Source organism: Micropterus salmoides, unplaced genomic scaffold (assembly GCF_014851395.1).
Source record: "Micropterus salmoides isolate LMB-PRFRI ecotype aquatic unplaced genomic scaffold, ASM1485139v1 Ms_hic_scaffold_10, whole genome shotgun sequence".
Lineage (NCBI taxonomy): Eukaryota > Metazoa > Chordata > Actinopteri > Centrarchiformes > Centrarchidae > Micropterus > Micropterus salmoides.
The window spans coordinates 20,069,975-20,093,777 of record NW_024040041.1 but is presented as its reverse complement, the minus strand read 5'-3'; the positions used below and the strand labels follow the sequence as shown (position 1 = coordinate 20,093,777).

The 23,803-nt window shown below is 41.7% G+C and overlaps 2 protein-coding genes across 4 annotated transcripts; both read left to right on the top strand.

The window, feature by feature from the left end:
* Positions 1 to 420: 420 nt before the first annotated feature.
* pycr1a (pyrroline-5-carboxylate reductase 1a) lies at positions 421 to 5,932 on the top strand. 2 transcript variants are annotated; one of them, XM_038701246.1, is made up of 9 exons: positions 421 to 558; positions 892 to 963; positions 1,064 to 1,134; positions 1,294 to 1,473; positions 3,854 to 4,075; positions 4,209 to 4,301; positions 4,464 to 4,486; positions 4,721 to 4,884; positions 5,200 to 5,246. In XM_038701246.1, exons 2-8 carry the CDS (start codon positions 897 to 899, stop codon positions 4,848 to 4,850), a joined length of 786 nt encoding a protein of 261 aa, XP_038557174.1. In that variant the 5' UTR covers positions 421 to 558; positions 892 to 896; the 3' UTR covers positions 4,851 to 4,884; positions 5,200 to 5,246. The 2 variants fall into 2 exon arrangements, with proteins under 2 accessions (XP_038557174.1, XP_038557164.1); XM_038701236.1 differs by lacking the exon at positions 4,464 to 4,486 and having other exon boundaries at positions 423 to 558; positions 5,200 to 5,932.
* Positions 5,933 to 6,034: 102 nt separating this feature from the next.
* On the top strand, positions 6,035 to 21,744 carry LOC119890153 (transcription factor MafG). Of its 2 annotated transcripts, none has more exons than XM_038701259.1 (3): positions 6,035 to 6,308; positions 17,277 to 17,349; positions 17,447 to 21,744. In XM_038701259.1, exons 2-3 carry the CDS (start codon positions 17,314 to 17,316, stop codon positions 17,897 to 17,899), a joined length of 489 nt encoding a protein of 162 aa, XP_038557187.1. In that variant the 5' UTR covers positions 6,035 to 6,308; positions 17,277 to 17,313; the 3' UTR covers positions 17,900 to 21,744. The 2 variants fall into 2 exon arrangements, with proteins under 2 accessions (XP_038557187.1, XP_038557195.1); XM_038701267.1 differs by lacking the exon at positions 6,035 to 6,308 and adding an exon at positions 6,349 to 7,055.
* The last annotated feature ends 2,059 nt before the right edge of the window (positions 21,745 to 23,803 follow it).

Genomic DNA, 23,803 nt, shown 5'->3' with positions numbered 1-23,803 from the left:
TAAATCAAATTAGCATATTTCAATATTTGATAATGCACCCGAGTAATTTATGGTATGTTACCTGTACAGTGTTTGAAAAACACATTTGAAAAACACTGAAAAACCTTTGTCACACTTCCGGGCAACCTTGAGCTTTACAAAACATTTTGTGAAAGTAAGTCTGCAATCAATGTGAAGTGTATTAGGTTGACATAAATTAACAAGATAAAGCAATATAAAACGTTAAATTAGTTGTTCAATGGATACACTGCTATGTTAGTTATCTAGGCTGTTAATTGGTTACATGTTGGCTCAACCTGTCTGTCTCCATTCCTACTAGTCTCTTCAATGCCTTTTAATCTTTTATACCTACCAGCCGGTGTTCTATGATCCCGACGAACTGGGAGAGCCCACCCCAAAGCTATTTGCTAATGCCACTGTGATTGGTCAAACGTGTTACACGTTGACTACACATGCAAGCTCACTAGCTTTCTCGCTTGTCAGTCAAATTTCTCTCCACAGGTAGCCTACAGTAAAGAGAGAGACAGCTGGGGCACGTTGACAGTGTTGTACATTTAGGTAAGTGTATGTGTTTCAGTTCAGCGGCTGCTGTTTTGGTCGGCTAATTTAGAGGCTCTTTAGTTTATTCGTAGGTCTTTTACTCCGTGTTAGATTTACTACACAGCAACATGGCTACCGCCGCCGTGTGCTCAAAAATGTCGTTTGCTTCGCTTAATGAGGAAGTAAGAGTTTGTTTACTACGAAAGCACAACGTTCCCAGAGCTGTAAAGAGGCAACAAGCTGCAAACCCCGAGTTTGACTTAAAATGAATTCACCCCTGCTAAAGTTAATGTTTAGGCTATGTAAAGCAAGTAGCCTGATGTTTCCAACCCTTTTAACTCACACACGCAGGTAGAATGAGTGTGGGTTTCATAGGAGCGGGCCAGCTGGCGCACGCTCTGGTGAGAGGCTTCACGGCTGCAGGTGAGTTTTGACTCACTTGTATGTATAATTCAGGTTTGACTTGTGTTGATGTATGTTGATTGCACACTGAAATGATTTTTGGACATGTTTCCCCTTTAAGGCGTGATTGCCACCCACAGAATCACAGCCAGCTCCCCAGACACAGATCTCCCCACTGTGCAGGCACTGCGGGTGGGTGTATATAAGTAGGGATGGATACCAGTACTGTATTCCATCAGTGATTCTGTTTAATTACAAATATGTTTGTTTTCAATGTCATGCTTGCATCTAACGAATTGCTCTGTAGGCTATACTTCTGCCCAGTGAAGGACTAAAAGATGTCTTTTACAGAAATTGGGTGTGAGTTTGACCACCAGCAACAAAGAGACAGTGAACAAAAGTGATGTTCTCTTCCTGGCTGTGAAGCCACACATCATTCCTTTTGTGCTGGATGAGATTGGACCAGACATTGAAGATCGTCACCTTATTGTGTCCTGTGCTGCAGGAGTCACCATCAGCTCTATAGAGAAGGCAAGTGATAGCCCTCTGTCCTCCCATGTTACTGTCTGAACAGAGAGTACTGACAAAATCAAGCATGTTTTTCCACTCAATACTTAATTCATCGTTAAAGCATTAGTGCATCTACAGTAATTAACCTTGAGGTGTATATAGGTGATCTAGTGTGGCACCAGTAATGTGGGTATGATGCCCAGCAGGGAGATGCAGTCATTGTCACTCATCTACTAAAGTCAAATAACCTGTAGAAAACTGTATCACTCAACTTTGCATCCTCACCAGGAAAATACATTATTTAATCTATAATGTTGCACAATTTTAGGATAATAAATCTCAGATGATTTGTAGTTTTATATGACATGGTAGTTATTAATATTTTACCCTATGTCTCATCTCTAGATGATGGCCAATGCTTGTGAAATTCTGGCTTTATTGTTAATCTTAAAATGAGGCTCTCGCTGTATTTCTGTACGCTGATCTCAGCAGACCAGTCACCAGTTATAACATGATATCGGTTAGCTGCTTGGACCCATGCATTTCCATTTAAGATATGTTGTCTTAAAAATACGACCCCAATTCCAATGAAGTTGGGACGTTGTGTAAAACGTAAATACAATGATTTGCAAATCCTTTTCAACCTATGTTCAAGTGAATGCACCACAAAGACAAGATATTTAATGTTCAAACTTTGTTTTTTGCAAATATTCACTCACTTTGAATTTGATGCCTGCAACATGTTCCAAAAAAGCTGGGACAGGGGCATGTTTACCACTGTGTTACATCACCTTTCCTTTTAACAACACTCTATAAGCGTTTGGGAAGTGAGGACACTAATTGTTGAAGCTTTGTAGGTGGAATTCTTTCCCATTCTTGCTTGATGTACAACTTCAGTTGCTCAACAGTCCGGGTTCTCCGTTGACGTATTTTGCGAGTCATAAATCGGCGCACATTTTCAATGGGAGACATGTCTGGACTGCAGGCAGCCCAGTCTAGTACCCGTACTCTTTTACTATGAAGCCACGCTGTTGTAACACGCGCAGAATGTGGCTTGGCATTGTCTTGCTGAAATAAACAGGGACATCCCTGAAAAAGACGTTGCTGGCAGCATATGTTGCTCCAAAACATGTATGTACCTTTCAGCATTAATGGTGCCTTCACAGATGTGCAAGTTACCCATGCCATGGGCACTAACACACCCCCATGCCATCACAGATGCTGGCTTTTGAACTTTGCGCTGATAACAATCCGGATGGTCCTTTTCCTCTTTGGCCCAGAGGACACGACGTCCATAATTTCCAAAAACAATTTGAAATGTGGACTCGTCAGACCACAGCACACTTTTCCACTTTGCGTCAGTCCATCTCAGATGAGCTCGGGCCCAGAGAAGCCGGTGGCGTTTCTGGGTGTTGTTGATATATGGCTTTCGCTTTGCACAGTAGAGTTTTAACTTGCACTTGTTGACATAACGACGAACTGTGTTAACTGACAATGTTTTTCTGAAGTGTTTCTGAGCCCATGTGGTAATATCCTTTACACATTGATGTCGGTTTTTAATGCAATGCTGCCTGAGGGATCGAAGGTCACGGGCATTCAATGTGGGTTTGCTTACGTGCAGAGATTTCTCCAGATTCTCTGAATCTTTTGATGATATTATGGACCGTAGATGATGAAATCCATAGCAATTGTATGTTGTTCTTAAACTGTTGAGCTATTTGCTCACGCACTTGTTCACAAAGTGGTGAACCTCACCCCATCCTTGCTTGTGAATGACTTAGCCTTTCCAGGATGCTCCTTTTATACCCAATCATGACACTGACCTGCTTCCAATTAACCTGTTTACCTGTGGGATGTTCCAAACAGGTGTTTTTTGAGCATTCCTCAACTTTCCCAGTATTTTGGGTAAGTTTTATGGGGCGGCACGGTGGTGCGGTGGTTAGCACTGTCGCCTCACAGCAAGAAGGTTGTGGGTTCAAACCCCGGTTGCCCTGGCCTTTCTGTGTGGAGTTTGCATGTTCTCGTGTCTGCGTGGGTTCTCCGGCTTCCTCCCACAGATGCAAAAACATGCAGGCTAGGTTGAGTATTCCGATGGATGGAATAAAGTTTTATCAGTTTGAACATTTAAATATCTTGTCTTTGTATTTTATTAAATTGAATATAGGTTGAAAAGGATTTGCAAATGAATGTATTCTGGTTTTATTTACGTTTTACACAATGTCCCAACTTCATTGGAATTGGTTATATTATACGGCAGACAAAAGCAAGTAAAATGTCAACTGTTCTCGTGACTTGCAATATAAACTTTGATCCACAGTAGTTCATTAAAGTAAAAAAAACAAACAGTATAAACAATCTTCTCAGCCCAATTTATCATTTAACAGATTGTTATCTCTTACAGAAGCTGCAACAGTATTGCACTGATCCAAAGGTAATGCGTTGCATGACCAACACTCCAGTGGTGGTGCGAGAGGGGGCCACTGTGTACGCAACAGGCAGTCATGCAAAGGTGGAGGATGGGAAGCTTCTGGAGCAGCTGATGGCCAGTGTAGGATACTGCACTGAGGTGGAAGAGGACCTGATTGATGCTGTCACCGGCCTCAGCGGCAGCGGCCCTGCTTATGTGAGTCTTTTAATATAATGTCGAGTGTGTTTCCCAGTTTTGCCTTGCCTGTTGCAATTGTGAAAACTGTGTATGTGTTGGATTGTTTTCCCTCGTGCCGTCGTCCTAACAATTATGACTGTGGCGTCTTCAGGCGTTTACAGCTGTAGATGCTCTTGCTGATGGTGGAGTGAAAATGGGCCTGCCCAGGAGACTGGCTGTACGCCTTGGAGCCCAAGCTTTGCTGGTATTAGCTTTTATCTTTTTAACACATTTATGTGTTTCATATAAGTGCTTTCTTGGATGTTTTTTTGGTTCCGGTTTCATTGTGTTACTGTACTTTGGTGGTTTTAATTAAGGTTTTCCAAACTTTACTGTGTACTGATGGCTGCTTTGTCTTTGTACATAGGACCCTTATAAAATCCTCACAAGGTGATGCATATGGCAGTGACTCAGTCTTGACTCACTCTGGCACATTTCCATTCAGATGTAAACAGTTTCATGTTCATTGTCCTTGTAAAATCTATAAATTCAGATACAGTTTTGCCAGATGTTAGTTCAAGACACAGTCTGAATATACAATACTTGGATCAGAAATACACGTTGGATATGACATAATCAATACTGTGTTAGTCTAATGTGGATCTACTTTGTGTTTCTTGGAAGGGAGCTGCTCGAATGCTGTTGGACTCAGAGCAACACCCTGGGCAGCTCAAGGACAATGTGTGTTCACCAGGGGGCGCCACCATCCACGCCTTGCATGTCATGGAGAGTGGTGGCTTCCGCAGCCTCCTGATCAACGCTGTAGAGGCCTCATGTGTTAGGACTAGGTAAGTTGACAAGGAAAGTTTGAGGAAAAACAAACCAACAAATCATATTTCCTATCATGGGGATACACAAGGAAATGCTTTTAAGTTAATTGTCTTAATCAAATAGCCAAAGGTTGAAATATTTCTTTTTGAAGTTTGTAATTCAGACAGTAGATGGAGCTGTATGCAAATAATCTTACAATGAGTTTGTCCTTCTCTGGTTACTAATTACCTAGTGATAAGATTAAAAATAAGCTAATATGCTATGTTGTGCTAAATATGTATGTGTCATACTATGTTGTAAATGTCTATGTGTTCTTGCCCTTCTCTAAAAAGGGAACTTCAGTTTTTGGCAGACCAAGAGAAAATCTCCCCAGCTGCCATAAAGAAGACGACTCTGGACAAAGTGTTGCAGCAGCCAGGAGTGACTGCAGAAGGTGTTGGAGTCCGATCTCGTGGGATCAGTATGTTCAACAGTAGTGACTCCAGGACCAAAAAGAAGTGATCCCCCACATTTGGAAATGGCACATTTTAATGTTACCTGTCACATCAATGAAGATGCTGTAAATAAACCACTACTGGCAGATGATTGTTGAAACATAAAATAATCTAGTGGATTATGTTTTAGAAACAAAACAGTTAATTTGGGATGTTACTGTAAAAACTGTTTTAACAGTGCTTAAAGGTTTGACTCCTTTACTGTCATATCAGTTCTCTCAGTCAGTTAGTGGACTAGAATAGTAATTTCAATTTCTGTGGTTGCTATGACTTTCTAAATCTCATTTCTGGTGGTAGGTGGGTTAGGTTAGGTTAAATTAGGATTACTAAATAACAATGCACTTCAGTGGTATGCACTTTGTTGTGAAGCAGTAAACTCTGCACCATGTTCTTCTGGGAGTGGTATGATGGGTTCAACTTGTATTTATGCAGTTTCAATATTATGTTTGGTTTTTTAATATTCTACTACTTAAACTTTTCTTTAAAAAAAATGTGATAAATGCTATATTTTATGATGCAATGAACCTGAGGATCTTTTCAAAACATTTTATTATTAAATATAGAAAACACACTCTGTGGATGTGATTTATTGTGCAATGCGCGTTGGCAAGCAGTACTGTTTTCCCCAGTCCCTCTAACGGGTATTAGCAGCCACAATGTAACAATAGATGGTATATTTTTGGTTAAAATTTGTTGTTGTTTTTTTTCTTGCGAGGAAAGCAGATCCTTCATGAATGGAGGCACGTGACCAAACACGGTGACGTCTGGCTCCGATACAAGAGAAAGGAGTCAACAAGGAGAGCACGAGCTGGCATTTGGAAACGCTGTCGCTTCTGTCAGTGAAACTGAAATTTAACTGTACCTCTGATGTTTGGTCACCTTCGTGACGGTTTAAGAAGAGCACCTTGACAGCAGCAACTTCAGAGAGCGTCATTCTTTTTAGTCAGGTGGGTCTGTAAACCAAACAGAGTCGGTGTTGTTATGCTGAGTGTGCATGCCGTCGCCTCGCCACTGACAAGCTGGCTGCGGCTAGCTTCACGGGCTAGCATACATAGCTTCTTGCATCTATCCTCGTCAAGTTAGCCCGCTTTAAGCCAGAATTGGGATTTTAAGCTAAGAGTTCCCGCATTGCTGAAGCGCTGGTAATAAGTTTATTTTGAAAGCACATACCGGAAATGCTTGTGTGGTGGTCGGGAACTGACTATAGCCGGGCTTCTACTATGCTGAGATGGCAGCTAATCTTTTGTACACACTCCTGAGCGGCGAGTAAAAACATGTCATTCAGATTTTGGGGTTGATGTCGCGCGACAGCCAGCTAGCCCGTCGCTTTCCGTTGTAAACAGTGATTTCCCCAGTTGAGGAATCGCTCGCGGTGCCATAATGCTACGGTTATAGTAGGAAGGCTGAGCACGGGGATTTCCTCGCTTGCTTGTTTTGTAGGCGGGGGAGTTGTTTGTCACTATCGCAAGCAGGCGTTGAGAGGCTGCAGATCGAGTCGCGGAATGTCAAAAACTGTAACTAGGCTGCTTTTTTTTGATAAATAGTTTGCCAAAGCGTCGCGTGTCCAGCTGTATCGCAGCGCTTCTTTGCTGGTTTGTCAACTCATGCGCTTCTCGCTGTTCAAACCTGCTGCTTCATCACCTCGTTGTGAAAAGGAGCAGGAGCAAGCCGAGGCAGCGGTATAGCGAGATCAGGTTGGTTTGCAATATTTTCTCATGACATTCCTGACATAATAATGAACGTGATTGTTAAATCTGATCAGTGCGTTGGCTTTAATCGCATGCATGCGTTATTATTATTATTTTAAATCTTTTAGGAAATGCTTGTAAAACCATCGTTTCGCGATGAATTGGTTCACCTGAAGTGACAATTCATTTAACCACTGGTTAAATTGTAACAAAGGCAATGCCAAACCGAGCCTGCCGTCTTTGGCTTTAATATCACAACCAACCACAGTATTGTTTTATTATCAGAGCCAACAAACAAGCGGCTGTATTTTTATCGTGCTGAATCATCACAATGATGTATTTAGACGTTCTCAGAATCCACCCCGAAACATGGCACCACCGGACAAAGGTCTGCTCAGTGGATAAGGGTCGATGTTTATCACCGAGCCGCCGTTATTAGGGAGATGGCTCAAAAATGGTGCTGATCTGTCGTGCAAGTCAGTCATCAAGCCCTGAGCATCAAGTGATGACCATCATGCATTTATCAATAGCCTCATCTACATTCAGCTGAGAATGTACATTTTATTGCAGCGCTGTCAAGATGTGTGCATCAAGAGACGGCGGTGTTGAGTACATTTACACTAAGTGCTCAAGTGTCAACTGCGATGTCAAATCCATTTAAAAATGCATGATAAGCAATATATTATGCCTGTGTTGTTATAATGGAGTCCTGCAACGAGTGGCTGTTTAAATTGGGTCATGTGTAATTATGGGATGTATGGGAAGTTGAAAACAACATCCAATTTAGGTGGTATTTAAATTAAAATGCTGTTGCAGGGAATAGGTATTTTGGATGTGTGGTGTGCTGTAAATGCCTTTTTATTTTTGTTATTGAATAGTAGCTAAATGCTATATATTACCTGCGTTCTTGTGGCATATTTAATGCAGTATAGCACTTTGTTGCTTTTATTTTTTGCTTGGCAGATGCTCTTGTTTGCCTGTGTGTGTGTGTGTGTGTGACATGATGAAATTTGCTGCCTATTAGAGTACACGCTTATGGAGGGCAGGTAATGAATTATCCATGGAGAATCTCTGTGAAATTTGAAAAGTCACCTTGGAAACTGTTGAGCATATATAGGCAGGGCTAAACAGATAGAAGTTGCCCGTTCTTGCTCAGATATCCAACTTATTTCATCATCTCTGTTCATGCGAGCAGGGCATTGAAGTGTGTTTAGCAGACAGGCCAGCTCTATCAGAAGCTCGGCTTTGCAATAAAGCGTAATGCCCATCTCTGCCTCTTCTCTGCAGGTAACAAGAACAGATGAGGGCCCATGTAAGAGCCCGATGGGGCTGGCAGTGGTGTGTGGATGGAGGCAGGGAGTGATGGAGATCAGCTCTGAGATTTATCGCCTCTTGCATTGAGGTAGCGAAGATAAAATAAGGCTGGATACCACAGAGGTGAACCGAGTGCACAGCTCATACCCAGTGGCGTTGCTCAGAATGGGCAGGCGGTGGAGGGTAGAAGAGGATATTTGAGGTTGATGAAACACGAGGCAAGACTTTACACAGCGCAGAGTACAGTCTGGCCACCAACACCTCTGTATGGCCAACACAGCTGTGCCTTGGGAGTAGTTGCGCCTATTCAGGACAATTAATAGCCTGCAGAAAGGAACACAAATGTGGGATTTGTCCACAAAAGTGCTGCTTAAGCTGCACAGGGAAATGGGAATGCCTGGAAGGAAGGGAGGAAAAGATCAATATAACCCCCCCCACACACACACACACACACACACGTTTTTGCAATACGGAGGGAATGCTGGTGATGAAACCTCTTGCAAGTGTAGCGTGGATTATGATTGCTTAGCATTGCGATATGCCCTCTCCACTTCTCAAAGTAATGCTTTCATCCAGACAGAGTAGCAAGTGTGTTTGATGAATTTCTGTTTGGAACTTGAGTTCGACTTGGCATGTTCATTACTGCTCTCTGTGTGTTCATAATTTAGATTAGCTAATATCGGACAGAACATGGAGAGCAGAAGCATAGAGCCGTGCACTGGCTGCCGTTTTTCATGTAACCTACTTTTATCTCGGCTGATTAGTGTTTTGAGACATCAGTGGTGAACTGACATTAAAAACAAGCGATTTAAACTGTACCCATACTTGTGTAAGTCAAAATGAAGCTAGTAGAGGAACACAGGGAAAGAAATCAACAGTTTCCAAGCATTTTTGAGAGTTTCAGAAGACAAAATTAGACCGTTCTCCCCATGTTCTGATGTGTTCTGGGTTGGATATGTATAACATTTTCTAAGGAGGTTAAAGATAGTGAGACCTTGTTCTAAGAGAAGCAGTGTATAACCCACATTAGAAAAGAGCTCAGGCAGATCATTAAAATGCCATTAGTACTATCTGTAATGGTTCTTGACTGATTCTTTGTAAATGACTGTGGGTTTCCCAAATAAATGCCTACTATATTTCTATTCTACCTGATTAAATTATGCTGTACATGTGGGGGGATCCAGCATTCGTATGTTTTTTACTGACACCATGGGACAAAAATGACAATCATCTAATTTTATAAACGCATAATGTATTTAATTATAAAAAAACAAAATCAAAGTGACAAAAATAAAATCAATAAGAAGGGCAATCTCTATTGTTGAATACAACATGTAGTTATTTATTTGACATTTATTCAGTTATTTAGCTACAGCTCCTGTGGCACAAAGAGTGAGCATGTTGGGGTTCAGTTTTCTTGCGCCAGACATAATATTCCAGCTCGTCTATGGGTAGACACTGGGTGCTGTGGGGATCAAACTCGTGACCTTGCTCTTACAACATAATGTTTTTAACCATTAGGCCATTTTGCTGTCTTTTTTTCCGCTCTTCCACATTCTTTGATATGTGAGTACCTTCATGATTTGTTCCAGTATTCTGAGCTTTACTTCAGGCTAAAATATATGCGAGAAACCAAGAGGAGGGTTACATTGAGAACTTCCCAGATTGCAGCGATCAGCTGAGGAAAACTTGAGTTAACATTCTTGATACTGAACACATGGTCATTACTTCAGACTGTATTGTGGAGTGACGCGACTGCGATGTGTTTTATTCTCGTGTGAGGCTCCATCAGATGTCCTGTAGGCAGACATCATCAATCACTTGGCATAATTTGAACTGAGCGGTGGCAGTGTTTATTAATAGGAATTAGCATCTCTGTTACTCTCAGGTAATAACTCTGACTAACTGACTGTATTTGAATCAAAGCACTCCACAGGAAAGAAAAACAAGTTGATACATTTGTTTTCATTTTTTTTTTTTATTTATTCAGTGATGCTGCTGAGCTCGGTTTGTTTGATGGCGTTATCACAGTGTGGTGTTTCAATTGAAGAGAATCCACCTCAAACCATAGCTGTGCAGTGATACCACTCAAAGACATGAATTATTTCCCTATTGTTTTACTTTAAATAGCATTAAAATGTTCCCCTTTAGTCTTTTATTCTGCACATGCTCTGTAGTAGCTGTTAGGTCAATGCAATATGCATTTTATATGTATGCAACGAGTGTGGTAAAGCTCCTGGATATTTTGCCAGTGTGTGGGTTGCCTGCAACCCTTACTTCCTCTGCCAGCACAAGGCCGAAGTATCAAGAGCTATTCTCTTCCTGTTTAATCAAGTCCTCCAGGCAGATACTGTGGAAGGCCAATGAAGTCTCTTCTACTGTCATACTGCTTCTACTAACAGAAGCGCTCAGAGAGTAAACAGCAGCAACCGAGCTTGGAAATAGATTCTGTATGTATCGAAACACTAGTTAATGCAAACCAGTCTAACCCGAGTACCTTTAAATAAGCTTCAAATTATCACTGAAAACCCCTTGAGGGTGGTGATTCATGTTTTCACTTTCACTAAACCACATGAACTGGATGCAAATTCCAGACGTAAATGCACCACATGCTCTTCTCCATGGTATGACCTGCTATGTTCCATATGAGACTGTTTCAAAGCCAGCGTTTATTGTAGTACATTATGTTATGGTGTTATGTTATCTATTATTACATTGTGACAAATAATCAGTATTCAGGCATGTATATAACCTATGTAGAAAAATATTTGAATATTGGGGAACTACAAAAAAGTTACAGAATATCTACAGAAGAAAAATACTTTATACCTTTGCTATTGATAGTAAATAGAGCAATATTGACAAATTCTGACAAGCATTAAAAACAGAATTACTACAAATTCTACTGCACAATTATTAGCCTAAAACCATTTGTCTTAATCCTGAAAGGTGAGTCTATGAGTGAAGCATTTTTGTGCGTAAGAATTGAGACTACTCTTCAGCTATCAAATTCATACTCCCAAAAACTAGGGGGCAGCATATCATGGCAGGAGATGCGCTCTATCCGTCATTAGCTAGTTTCCTCAGTTAGCCATGTGCAGCTAACTTAGCGGACCTATTAGCCAGGCGAGTGTTTTCACATCTAACTAATCTGAGCTCCTACTACAAAACAAATATTAAAAAAGGTGAGGGTTGTCAGTTGTGCTGTCATTTTATATTATTATTTCATATTGGACTTAGAGCTGGGCAATAAAACCATAATGATAATTATTGCAATTTAATTTTCCATAATAACAATATGACAAATTTTTCAACATATGGTTGATTTAATTCATTTGAATTACGAACAAATCGGGACTTTTTCTTCTTTTTCTGTGGAAGTTTTTTTTAAGTTTTTTTTTTTTTTTGAGGAAAAGCTACTGAAAAAAGATTTTACATCATTTTACTCATGCATTTTTGGTGAAAAATAGATTTTTATCATAATTGTTTTGAATGTTCTACCTTAGATTTGTTATGTGGTCCAAAGTAGTTCAAAACCAAAATTAATTATCTGTCTATCTTTTTTCAATCTATCACTCAGGAACAATAATCAACCTTTAAACTTGAAAGAAATAATGATTTGACATTTATCATGACAATTATCAATATAAAATTATTAATTTTTTTTTATAGTGATAATATTTTTGGCCATATCGCCCAGCCCTAATTGGACTGAACATTTACCCTGGTCCTGCTTAAAATGCAGTGCTGTGTAAAATTTTAAATATAGCTCCTGGCCCAGGTTTAGGTGCTAGTAAATAAGGCCAGAGTCTAATCATAAGCACCCACACAATTTCTCCCTGGTTTTATCATATAGCAGGTAGAAAATCAGTCCGTCTTTTTCGAATCGTCTTTAACCTTATTTGTTAAAAAGGCACAAAAATCTTTGGATAAAATATCAGTCCCAAATTTCTTTTCAGAATGTTGGGGGGGGGGGGTTTCTTCTCTGATTTCTATTCATTTTGATTATAGCGTTTTGATTAACTGTCCTCTTCAGCATCTCTCTATTCATCTAGCATTTTCAGGTGAAAACAATAGTAGGACAGCGTACAGACAGTTGCTCACAGCAGTAAAGTCATACTGTATTTATTTTAGGGGACAGTCTTTCCAAAAGGCAGGCATACGATTTTGGTTAACTGCTATTTTGGCATTGCCCTGAACCTCCACTGGTCAAACGTATTGGCTTAGTATTTCCCCCTCTACTACAAGCGTATCACATTTCCCTTTGAAAGCTGCTGAATGATTTCCCCTCTCCCACTTTTTGTCACTCTTATTTCACGCTCTGAATACTTAGTAGTTAATAGCTTCCCTCCCCTCTTCCCATCGTACCTTTCTCTCTCACAGACGCACTCGCACACTGTTTTGTCCATACACAAGTTTCTGCCAGTCTTCCAGTAACTCTTCCAGAGCTATCAGATGAGTCTGATTTTTAATTTGCAGTTAAATGGCGCCCAACACATGCAGCCTCACTTGATAATAGACTTCACTCAGCTGAAGGGAGGAATGATTAGATCTGAATATCTAGGCAATCTTTTCAACTCCGAACTAGAAGAAGGGAGGGAGTAAAAGTAGTAGCTCTGATCAGGCATTAAGTGGTGAGAATGGCTATATATGGCATACAGGGTGATAAGGTTGGCTGGCTACATTAAGCATCTCAACCCTGATCAAGCAAGTGGACAAGAAAACAAATAAGCACAAAGCACAACTTAATGAGCCAAAGCATAATGAGAAAGTGCTGACATTAATTTTTCACACACTTATCATGTGCTTTTCAGTATCTTTGTGGTTATCATCTTTCTATTTCCTATGGAGAGTCCATGGTAATGGAGTGAGAGGCTACAAGTCTCATACATTATTGATCAAGGAAACTGAATAGGTGATCATACTGACTTCACATCCAGCTCGCTTCTTTTGTGTTGTGTTAATCGTCTAAGATGTGCAGGTTTTTTGCAAAGACAATGGGTTGAAAACGGTGCTAAACCATTCTATTGTCTAAAAACCAAATTTACCTTTGGGCCGTAGCTTCCTATGTCTCTCCTCTTGGCTGCACTACAAGTCAATAAATTTTAAACTAGTCATATGAGCAAAACGAGCCGCATTGTGCGTGAGTGAAATGCATTGTTTGGTGTGAGATGATGTTCAGCTGTTAGTTTCACAGACCTAGAGTTGCCATTGTTGGACGCTGCCTGCGCTTTCATCAGCATGCACCTCCACTGTCTAGTTTTATTCTCTTCATTAGCAAGCTGCCAGTGCCAAGTGCTCGGACGCTTTCTTTCCAAGAATTGATCATGACAAGTAAAATTTATATGTGCTTGTGTGGGTTTTGGTGATCCGTCTCCGCGTGGATACATGTGCATGTGATTAGTTGCGCGATATGCAATCCACTGTCATGTCTCAGCAAAGTCTGCGTTCCCCCCCCCCCCATCAGTCCTCCCCAGCCACGTTTGGTATTCAGAGAGCGAACGCTGTTGTAATCTGGATTCTGAGGCAGGTTGCTGGGGTTTTTTGTTTGCTCTTATGGCCCTGATAATCTTGTTACACTGCTGTCAAGTGGAGCTGGCTCTCCCTGCAGCTCTGAAACACCACGCATGCCACCTCCAGTACCAGAAATCCCCTCCCCACTTTGCCTCCCCCACCAGTCCACCGCCATTTTGAGACAGCCGTTGATGGAAGAGCCATGGATGTATCCTTGCAGATTTACCCCCTTGAGCATCTTTATTCAGCTTCCCACCCCCACCTTAGGCAGCGAATGACAGAGTGATAAATATTCATCAGGGGGACGCAGTGCGTGGATGCTGTAGCCTCGGTTCCCCCCTCAACAATGGTCCCCTAGCTAATGGTGTCCATCCTTGGCAGCCCCCATGGAGAGATCCTCTGGAGGGGATGAGATCATTAAAGCATGACACGGGCTCAAGGCCGGACCTATCATGTCACATCAGCATTTATCCCACCCCCCACTCCCCCTTTAAGTCTCAACCTAAGCCGACCCCACCTTCGCGAGCTGTCCTCTATAGATTTAGATGAACACAGACAGCTTTTGAAGGTTGGCTGGGTTGCTCGCGTCGTGTTAGTTCAACTTCACAACTTCCTAATTGGCACCTTGGTTTTGGTCCTTGCTGAGATCAGTGGTTTTTTTTGTTGTCTTTTTTTTTCCCTCCTCAACCTGTTCTTCTCAAGATCCTCTAAATGTGTCGAGCGTGCATTTTTCAGAAGGCTGGTTGCTCTCTCTTTCTCTCTCTCTTTTCTTCTCACCTTCTTTTCCCTCTCTCGCTCTCTCTGTCCGTCTCTCTCTCTCACCATCCCCTCCTTCTTCCCTTTCTCTGGGTGACCACACTCAGCGATTTCTATTTCCTGTGGGTGTGATGTCTCTCCTCCACAAGCAATCAGCTCTGATTTGTCAGCGTTCTTCCAGGCGATTCATAAAAATTCAGCAAGCACCTACAAAGACATCCGTGTCCCCTGTGCTTGCTTCCCACCTCTACAGCCAAGCTAAGGCACACACAAAAGACCTGAAATTATTAAAAGGGGGTGATACATGTGTGCGAGGGAGACACCGGTGTCTGCTGTCCACGATTGCCACTGTTAAGTAGGTGAACGTCAAATGGGCATTCTGTTGCAATCAAATCAGTGCTGCAAGTCTTAAATTTTTCCTGTCACCTTTCTTTTGAAAATTACAGGTGTGTTTTTCCCTTTCTTTTCCTTCCTCCATGTTTGGGTGAGCATGCCTGTTTTGTCTGTGTGAGGTATGACATGCCTGGTAGTGGAAGAGAGCAGCTGTGCATTGGACCTTGTCTGTGTTGCACTGCCATGCCCTGTCATTGGTAGCCGTCTGTTGGCAGCAGCCGGTGCTGGAGGGCTGCAGCCTGGGCGCAGCCCTTCCACTGTGTCATATGGTGAGCTTTCAGCCGTGCCAGGCCATGCCTGCTATGTTTCCCTACACAGCTGTGTGGCAGAATATGCCTCTTCAGCCTCGGACAATGTGCCATCTCTCTGCATTTTCAAGACTGACTGTTTTTTTTGAACAATGTTGGGTCTAGGCGGCTGAGAGGAAAATGATAGGCTTATATGAAATTTGGAAGACGCTGCCTTTTTTTTTTCCTGTTCTCATCCCAGTAGCTATTAGTGGAGTACTTTCCCATCTATTTGTCCATTATCTGTGCATCATCAGGCAGACCATTATCCCATTATGTTTTGCATCTGTGGTCCAAATGCTTACTGGAAATGAGTCACCACAAAGGCCGGTGAAAGGTAGGTGTTACTATCAGTCAGCTATTCATAGCCAGCCCAACAGGGATGAAAGTATCAAATTTAAAAAGTCCTCTGCAGAATTGTGAAAGGTTTTTTTTTAATTTTTATATGGGCATCTGCAGCACAGGGAAACATTGCCGTTTTATGAGGAGCCAAAGGACTTTTTCAAGTGAAAGCATCAAGAATGCGAGTCACAGCCTGACCTCATGTTATGTCCCCAGCCTGTGTGATAGTGTCGTATTCAGGTCATTTTTAACAAGCGTCTGTCTGTCCCTGTTTGGCTCAGGTGACCGGTCCACCTGTAGCACCCTTTTGTTGCCATGGAGATATCCTGGCCATCTTAGTGCACTTCAGAGCTACGATTCATCTCTTCCTTTCTTTTCTGTTTTTGTTTTTGTTTTTTTTTCTTTCCTCTCCGAGGTTCTCTGCACACATCATGCATATACATGATGAGTAGCTTAGTGGGTGTGTAGGCTGTAAACACATGCACACACACTGACAGTAGTTCTTTTTAGGAATTTTTTGGGGGGGATGGGGGGGGGGTCTTTTGTTTCCTGTTTTGATGCTGAAAAAGTTGTAAGAGCCCACATGCATTTGTTTATGTGCTCAGCAGAAACACTGCTGGGCTGTGTAAATCAGCTTACAGTGGCAATGGGCTGGCAGGGCTGGCTGGGCTGACTGTGGCGGGTGCCTGTGTCGCTGACACAGCATTTACCGTGTGTAGTGTAAAGCACCCAGGGCCACAACTGTGTGTGTGTGTGTGTGTGTGTGTGTGCGTGTGCAAACTTATCCTGTGACAGAGCTCGCACGGTAGGGGTAGAAGGCACCAAACCTTCTGTCTGTTTTAAAACCAGTTGGTTAGATTTTTCACCTCCACAGCTTCTCTTGGTGTTCCCTCAGTACTGATGTGACAGAATCAACTGCGGTGCAGCCCGGTTACTCTGGATGGTGGCTGCAGTAGTTACAGCGAACATCCCTTATTCATTGATTTATGGGATTGTAGTGGCACACTGGCCAAATCTAGCAGACAGGTGTGAGTGTCTAGACGGGAATAGCTGGTACAGTAGATGAAAGCTGCGTCCCCTCTGTGAGTATATTTAAGCTGAGGTCTTATGCACAGTAGGAAGGCTGAAAGGCTTTGTTTTAGTCCACCACGCGTCATCTGCTGCTGCTGCTCTCAGAGGCTGCACTTAACGAAAGTGACTTCTCACGAGTTTTGTTTTCCAAGAAATCATTTAGAATTGCTGCCAGCCAACTAAATGTCATCCTCCTTGTGACTTGCCATGCCACAGTTTGAATGCACTGCAGAATTCAAGTGAGAGTTGTTAGAGTATATTGGAGGGGGGAGGCGGAATATATACCACCAAGACACATACCACCAATTTGTTCCCAGTGACAGGTGCAGTAATAGTCCAGGTATCACTCACTCAAGGGACTTGGCATCGCTTACAAAGAAGTGTGAAGTCCTTGACCCACTTTGTGCCTTGTGTTTTTTGAAGGACTTAGTCATGCTGTAGCTTGTTTGCCAGAACTACATTATTGCTTATTTCACAGAAATGTTCTTCCTCCAAGCTTTTCTCTGCTGGTATTGTTCTATATACTGATGGCGACTTTTCTTACCCACAGACCGACCAGCAGTACAAGTGGACGCGGCTCTTGTGGCATGACTACCACAAACAAGGGAAACAAGGCCTTGAAGGTGATTTGCATGTATGACGCAGAATAGAATTTTGTCAAAGTATAAATAATTGTGTATACCAATGTAAAGATCAACAATAACTAATCCTCATCCCCAGGTGAAGCGGGAGCCAGGAGAAAATGGCACCAGCCTGACCGATGACGAGCTGGTGACCATGTCTGTGCGGGAGCTGAACCAGCATCTACGGGGCCTCACGAAGGAGGAGATCCTTCAGCTGAAGCAGCGGCGACGTACCCTGAAGAACCGGGGCTACGCCGCCAGCTGCCGGGTGAAGCGTGTCACCCAGAAAGAGGAGCTGGAGAAGCAAAAGGCTCAGCTGCAGCAGGAAGTGGACAAGCTGGCCACAGAGAATGCCAGTATGAAGGTGGAGCTGGATGCTTTGCGTTCAAAGTACGAGGCCCTCCAGAGCTTTGCCAGGACTGTAGCCCGCAACCCCGTCACCTCTGCCAGGGGACCTATGGCGTCTGTCATAGGGCCCCTCATCCCTGGTAAAGTAGCTGCCACCAGCGTCATCACCATCGTCAAATCCAAAACGGAGGCTAGGTCGTAGTAGCAGAAAAGGGCAGAATGAAGTTTTTCAAGACTAGTCAGTGCATTGTAACATGGCGCAGGATTACCTGTGGAAGTTCTCAGTTTTAACCCCCGATCACAAACACTAACAATATGCTTCCCAAAATCACTCTCAAAGTATGACTCAGCAGTCTGTGCCTGTCAACAGACAAATTGTGCTTTAGGGTGACACAATCAAATTGTGCGATGTAGGAGATCACAGTTGGTTTTTGAAGAACATTGGCAATACTGAAACATTTCATTTAATACTGGGTACAAGTGACAAATTCAGACTGTTAATAGGTTGCTGATTTTTTGATAAGGTATACAATGTGATGTGTCTGTTTCTTTAAGAGTGAGCTCTTAAGTTTTTTTCCGTCCTACGAATTGGCATTTGTGAAGTCTCACAACTTATCACAACCAGTAAAATAATAAATTACAGACTCGCCCATTCCACAACACAATCACTATTACCCCCTTTGCTTGTTATTATGCACTGACTGAAATTGGGATGGATAACAAATGGTCACAAACTCTTGGTGTGGATGCTACAGATGTCTTCAAAACAGCCTGACTAACCCAAAACTAGAAAATGAGTCAAATTTGTGATTTCTGTTGGTCGTCTGTCAGGAATATAAGCATGAAAGAATGCTGCCGAATCTAGCATTTATTTCTGTTTATGTGTCGGTGACAGGCTTTAATGAACTTGTCATTATCAACATGACTGGTAGATGCAATAATATATGTATGCACTGAAAATACAAAGAGGTCTTGCATATTTATGGTTTAAGTGGAAGCGTTAAAAGTGATCAGCAGCTCTTGAATGAAACAATGATATTGTTCCGGAGCTGAGTGCCATTCCAATATGACAAGATTCTTCTAAGATATCTGAAAACCTGAATGTTATAACAGTAATATCCTCGTGTTTTGTGGGGACAGTGAAATCCACAAGCATTTTGAAACATCATTTTTTGCTCATAGAGAAAAAATATGTTCAAGTCGTTTTGTTTAAAAAATATATATTACATTTTTTTGTAATTACTTGTTGACAGGGCCGTCAGATATTTCCAAAAGAAAAATCTTTACACAAGCTTTACTGTTTGAATTGTTAAGGTGTAGAAAACTTTGTCTAATGTTGAGTTCTTGGTTTTTATTACTAGGTAGATTACCTTCCATTGTTTATAGAAATACAGATGAAGAAAACAAACAAACAAACAAAAAAAATCCTGTGACATCTTTTTTGCAATTGTACCGAAAGTGGCTTACTATTGAAGTCTGATAGCTTTTTTCTAGTGACTAGGCGCGTACTGTGGGGTAGCGCGTGATGTGACGTGTAAGTGACAAGTTGGCAGTGTCGTTCACTGTATAGATGTCAATGCTGTGCTATTTAAAACAAATCTGTAGAGCTAAACTAGGTGGTGTAAACAAGGTCAATTGTCTTTGTGCGTATTGGCATCTGTGATATCCTCCGCTTCCTTGGTGTTAGTTACAAATCATATTGTCATTGAGAGTTTACCACGTTGAGCCATGGAAAGACAGAATTGGGCGAAGTGGCGTTAGTGAACATTAACTCAAAAGACTTTTTAACCTGAAGCTTCTTAAAGTGACACTGTCATTGCAGAATCCAAGTAATGGTTGCCTGGTGCTGGATGCCCTTTGAATACATCCTCTGTAACCTGAAAGTAACTGACGACCTTGTTGGGAAGATTTCATTATTGTATTCGTTCCAGCTATTTAATTGGTCTGAATTAGATCGCAGGAATAGATAGGAATAACCCTTTCGACAGACTAAATGTGAATTTAACAGAACAATTTTACAGATTACCTGTGATCATCACTTCTACATAAACAATAATATTGCATCAATGAACTTAAAAAGGCAACCGCCAAATGGTGCAGCATCACTCACCCACTGGTCTTCAGATTTTCAGATTAAAAGCGGTAGGGTTTCGGCTGAGGTTTTGTATGCACTAAGCTCCTGCTTGTTTTGCTCAGGACAAAACAGGTCACTCTAAAAAATGAACAAACCATTCTAGGTAAGAAGAGGGGGAGGCAGGGGATGGCAGCTCTATTCGTTTTTTTTCTTTTCTCTCTTCAAAGTTTTTTTTATTTTATTTTTATAATAAGCATGTCATAAAGGGCTTCAATCCACACTCAGAAAGAGACACAGCACCACCACGTAGAATTACAATCAACAGCAGCTGCCAGCAGCGCTCCTTCAGTGCCAAGTGTCGCATAACACTCCTGGGCCTCTAAAAGGAATTTTAACAGTGAAGGAGTTATACACCTCAAGGTGAAAGTAGTTGCGTAAAGACATTATCAGAATGCACTTCATCCAGATCTCACTCTCCTGCTGGTCAGAATGTCTTCTAGTGTCCACAGTCAAGTCTCAAAATGACGCCTCAGCAAAACTCCATGCCGGAGTCCTGGGTGCTGGTTATACTGTCCTCTCCTCACTTTGTCAACACGCTTCGCTATCTACATTGACTGGTTAACTGTGGGAAAAATATATATCTTGACTCTTGACATAGCCCAGTATTGATGTTGGCGTCCTTATTGCTGTGGCAGTCTTGTGGAGTGAATCTTTTTTCGTGTCAAGTGTCTTTTTAAAAAGGTGTTCGAGTGGCACCGTCGACCAATCTCTCAATCTCCGCTAGAGATGACGAGTCTCTTTCTCACACATTACAGGTGTATAATATGTAGCTACAGTAGGTATTAATGACCATTGTGAAAAAGTGACCCTTAATATGCAACTCAGTGGAAAGGTGTGAAAGAGTAGATGTAAGAGTAATCAATATTGTCAAAGTGACTATAGTCTGTTATTGACTCATTCTTCTTGCTGTTTTGTAGTTTTAATTTTTTTTTTTAAATGTGTTTTTTTTTGCCCTCAGATTTTGAAATCCCTAAATGGAAAAGCAATTGGCCCTTGTTTATACGAGCTAACATGTTAAAACTGTAACGGTGTACAGTGTTTTAAAAGGAATCGTGGGACAGTTGCACTCAAGCCTTACTTACTAATTACTCTGGTCTTAAATTAGCTGAATTACCTGATCCATAATTTGGGTTTTGGATATCTGACTGAAAGATATTGCTATTATATAAATGTTTGTTGAGTGAAATGGATGCTACAATAGATTCTGTCACAAGGGCCACTTGCAATATTTAGTTTTCTTTGGTATGCCTGTTTGTGCGCGCGTGCGTGTTTTGTACGTTTGAGGTTCCTCTGCTGCTACACCAGTCATTAATGCTCGTTGTTTGCTGTCGCATCATCCACAGCATTTCTGTTCTCATCATGTGTTGGGTGTGTATTTGAAATTGATCTTAACACTGTAATTTGTTCTGCAGATTTAATTTTTAATTGGTTATGGCTTTTTTTATTTTTCTTTCTTTCTTTGTATGTTTTTTAGAGAGGGTACATAACAGCACTTGTGTGGCAGTTGAATTTGATAGCTCTCAAGAAGTTGGCTTTTTTCATGAAATTATGCTTTGTAAACAAGTTGACAGTGCAGGTTTTTTCCTCTGTGTTTCAAAGGTATAAAAATCTGACTAAAGCAAAGTAATACAAAGTAAATAATCTGTTTTTGTTATTTTTCTGTATGGGTTGTAATAAAATATTGCAGTACTTTGTATGGAAAACAGACAATAGTTAATTGTAACTATTTATAAATTAAATTATTGTACTTTTTGCAATCTGTAGATAAGTACTATGTATTCATATATACAGTAACAACTGTGGATTTAAACGTGATTCTCTGAGGTGTCTAAGTTATTGATGTATATATTGTATGTTTGTTGATACAGCTTACTTTATTTTCTATAAGACCAATAAAAATGTTTGGAAAAGGATTTTAAGCACTACCACTCTGTCTTTGGAGGCTTTTAAACACTGTTGAAATTGGGTTTTTGTCATATTCTGTGGCGTCATTGACCCACTTTGATACTTGTAAAAATAAACTGGCGGGGAAGGCTTTTTGCCGTCCAGGGTGGGTTTTAGAAGACAGCGATCATTTAGATGGCACGATTTCTTTTTCTGTGATCCAAAAAAAGCCGTTGGGCGACCCACTTTGGCTAACCTCGGTGGACATATTTTTGGCCCGACACGAGTAAAACATTAGAGTCATGAAGGATGTCTAGGTGTGCTTGTCCTAGATTAGGAAGAGTAGTGAGTTAGTCATCTGTGCTCCCCATGGGCCTCCTAAAACGCCCCCCCCCCCCTCTCCGTCTCAGCGCACCTCATCAAACATCACCCTCCTCAGCAGCGTCTCAACCCCAGCACGTTCACAACGCATCTCCTGAGAGAACATGCAGAGACAAAGAGACAGATGGCTGAAGACAAGCTACATCTTACCACTCAGTCCTGCAGGGCAATACTAAACCCCAGTGCATCTGCAACACTGCAGCGCGCACTGTTCTTCTCTTAAATGGAGGAAGCTCCTACAGGTCTGTGTGACCTGTGCCTTAAAACAGACTCCCCTCCCTCCTCAGATGCCTGCCCCAGACAAACCCGATGGCCTCTGAAGAGTTGATTAATTCGGCGGGTTGGGTTAAGGTGAGCTGGTGGGCAATCTAGGACAGCATTCTTCATCTTCACCCACTTCGGCAGCAGGTGCCTGCCCCAGTTCTCCGACCACAGCCCCGCTGTACAATTAATGTTGCCATTCCCCGTCAGCAAGGCCGTTCATTTAGCACGTCCCTGCCTTGCCAAAAGCTTGGCATGAGGGGGCTCCTCTCCGCAAATGTCACCAATAGCAGAGGACATGCATGTTTATGTGAAAGATACTAGCCTAGAAGTGTGTGTGTTTCTTCTTGTTCACATCAGCAATTATTTGAATCGCTTGAAGCTGTTGTGATGGTGCACAATGAGGGAGCAAACCAAACTCTTATCACCATATTAAACAGCATGATTTTTTCAGATAGTGCTATCCCAGCAACAAGAAAGAGCCAATGTGCATCCCTGCCAGATAAAGGAGGAGAGACAAGACTACAGGTACCAGGATACTAAATATTACAGCTTGAGAAAAGTTAACCTGGCCCCAGCGTAGCCATATGTGGGTCTGGGTTTCCCTCTGCTGGCACTTCTGTGTAAAGACTTTGTGTGATTTAACAGGTTTTTTTCCCCCCACAAGATGACGCCACATTGTCTTAACAGAAGGATTTCCCCTACAGTGCACATTTTTATTGTATCAAACAGAAAAGCCCACTTGGTGTCTGAAAGTCTGCAATATTCCCCAAACCTATCAGCAATTGTAATTCTCATTCCCAGAATTACTCCAGGGTAGGTTAATATTACAAGTAAAAGTCCTGCATTCAAAATGTTACTTAAGTATAAGATTTAAAGTATTTATATCAAAATGTACTTAAAGTGCCTAAAGTGAAAGTATTCATTATGCAGAATGGCCCAATTTTAGATTAATATACCGCACTGTGTGTGGAAAAGATGCTGTGAAGTAATAATGCTTTAAAATTCTATTTATCAATTAACAAAATGCAAAGTGAGTGAACATAAGAAAAATCTAAATCAAATCAATATTTGGTGTGACCACCATTTGCCTTCAGAACAGCTGTTTTTGAACTCAGCAGGTAGGTTGGCCTAAACATCTTGGAGAACTACCCAACATTCTGTGGATTTAGGCAGCCCCAGTTGCTTCTCTCGCTTCATGTCATCCCAGAAGCGATGATGTTGAGATCAGGGCTCTATGGTGGCCAAACCATAATTTCCAGGACTCCTTGTTCTTCTTTACGCTAAAGATAGGTCTTAATGGCTTTGGTTGTATGTTTGGGGTTCTTATCATTCTGCAGAATAAATTTGGGGCCAATCAGATTCCTCCCTGATGGTTCTGCATGACGAATCAATATCTGCCTGTACTTCTCAGCATTGAGGAGACCGTTCACTCTGACCAAATCC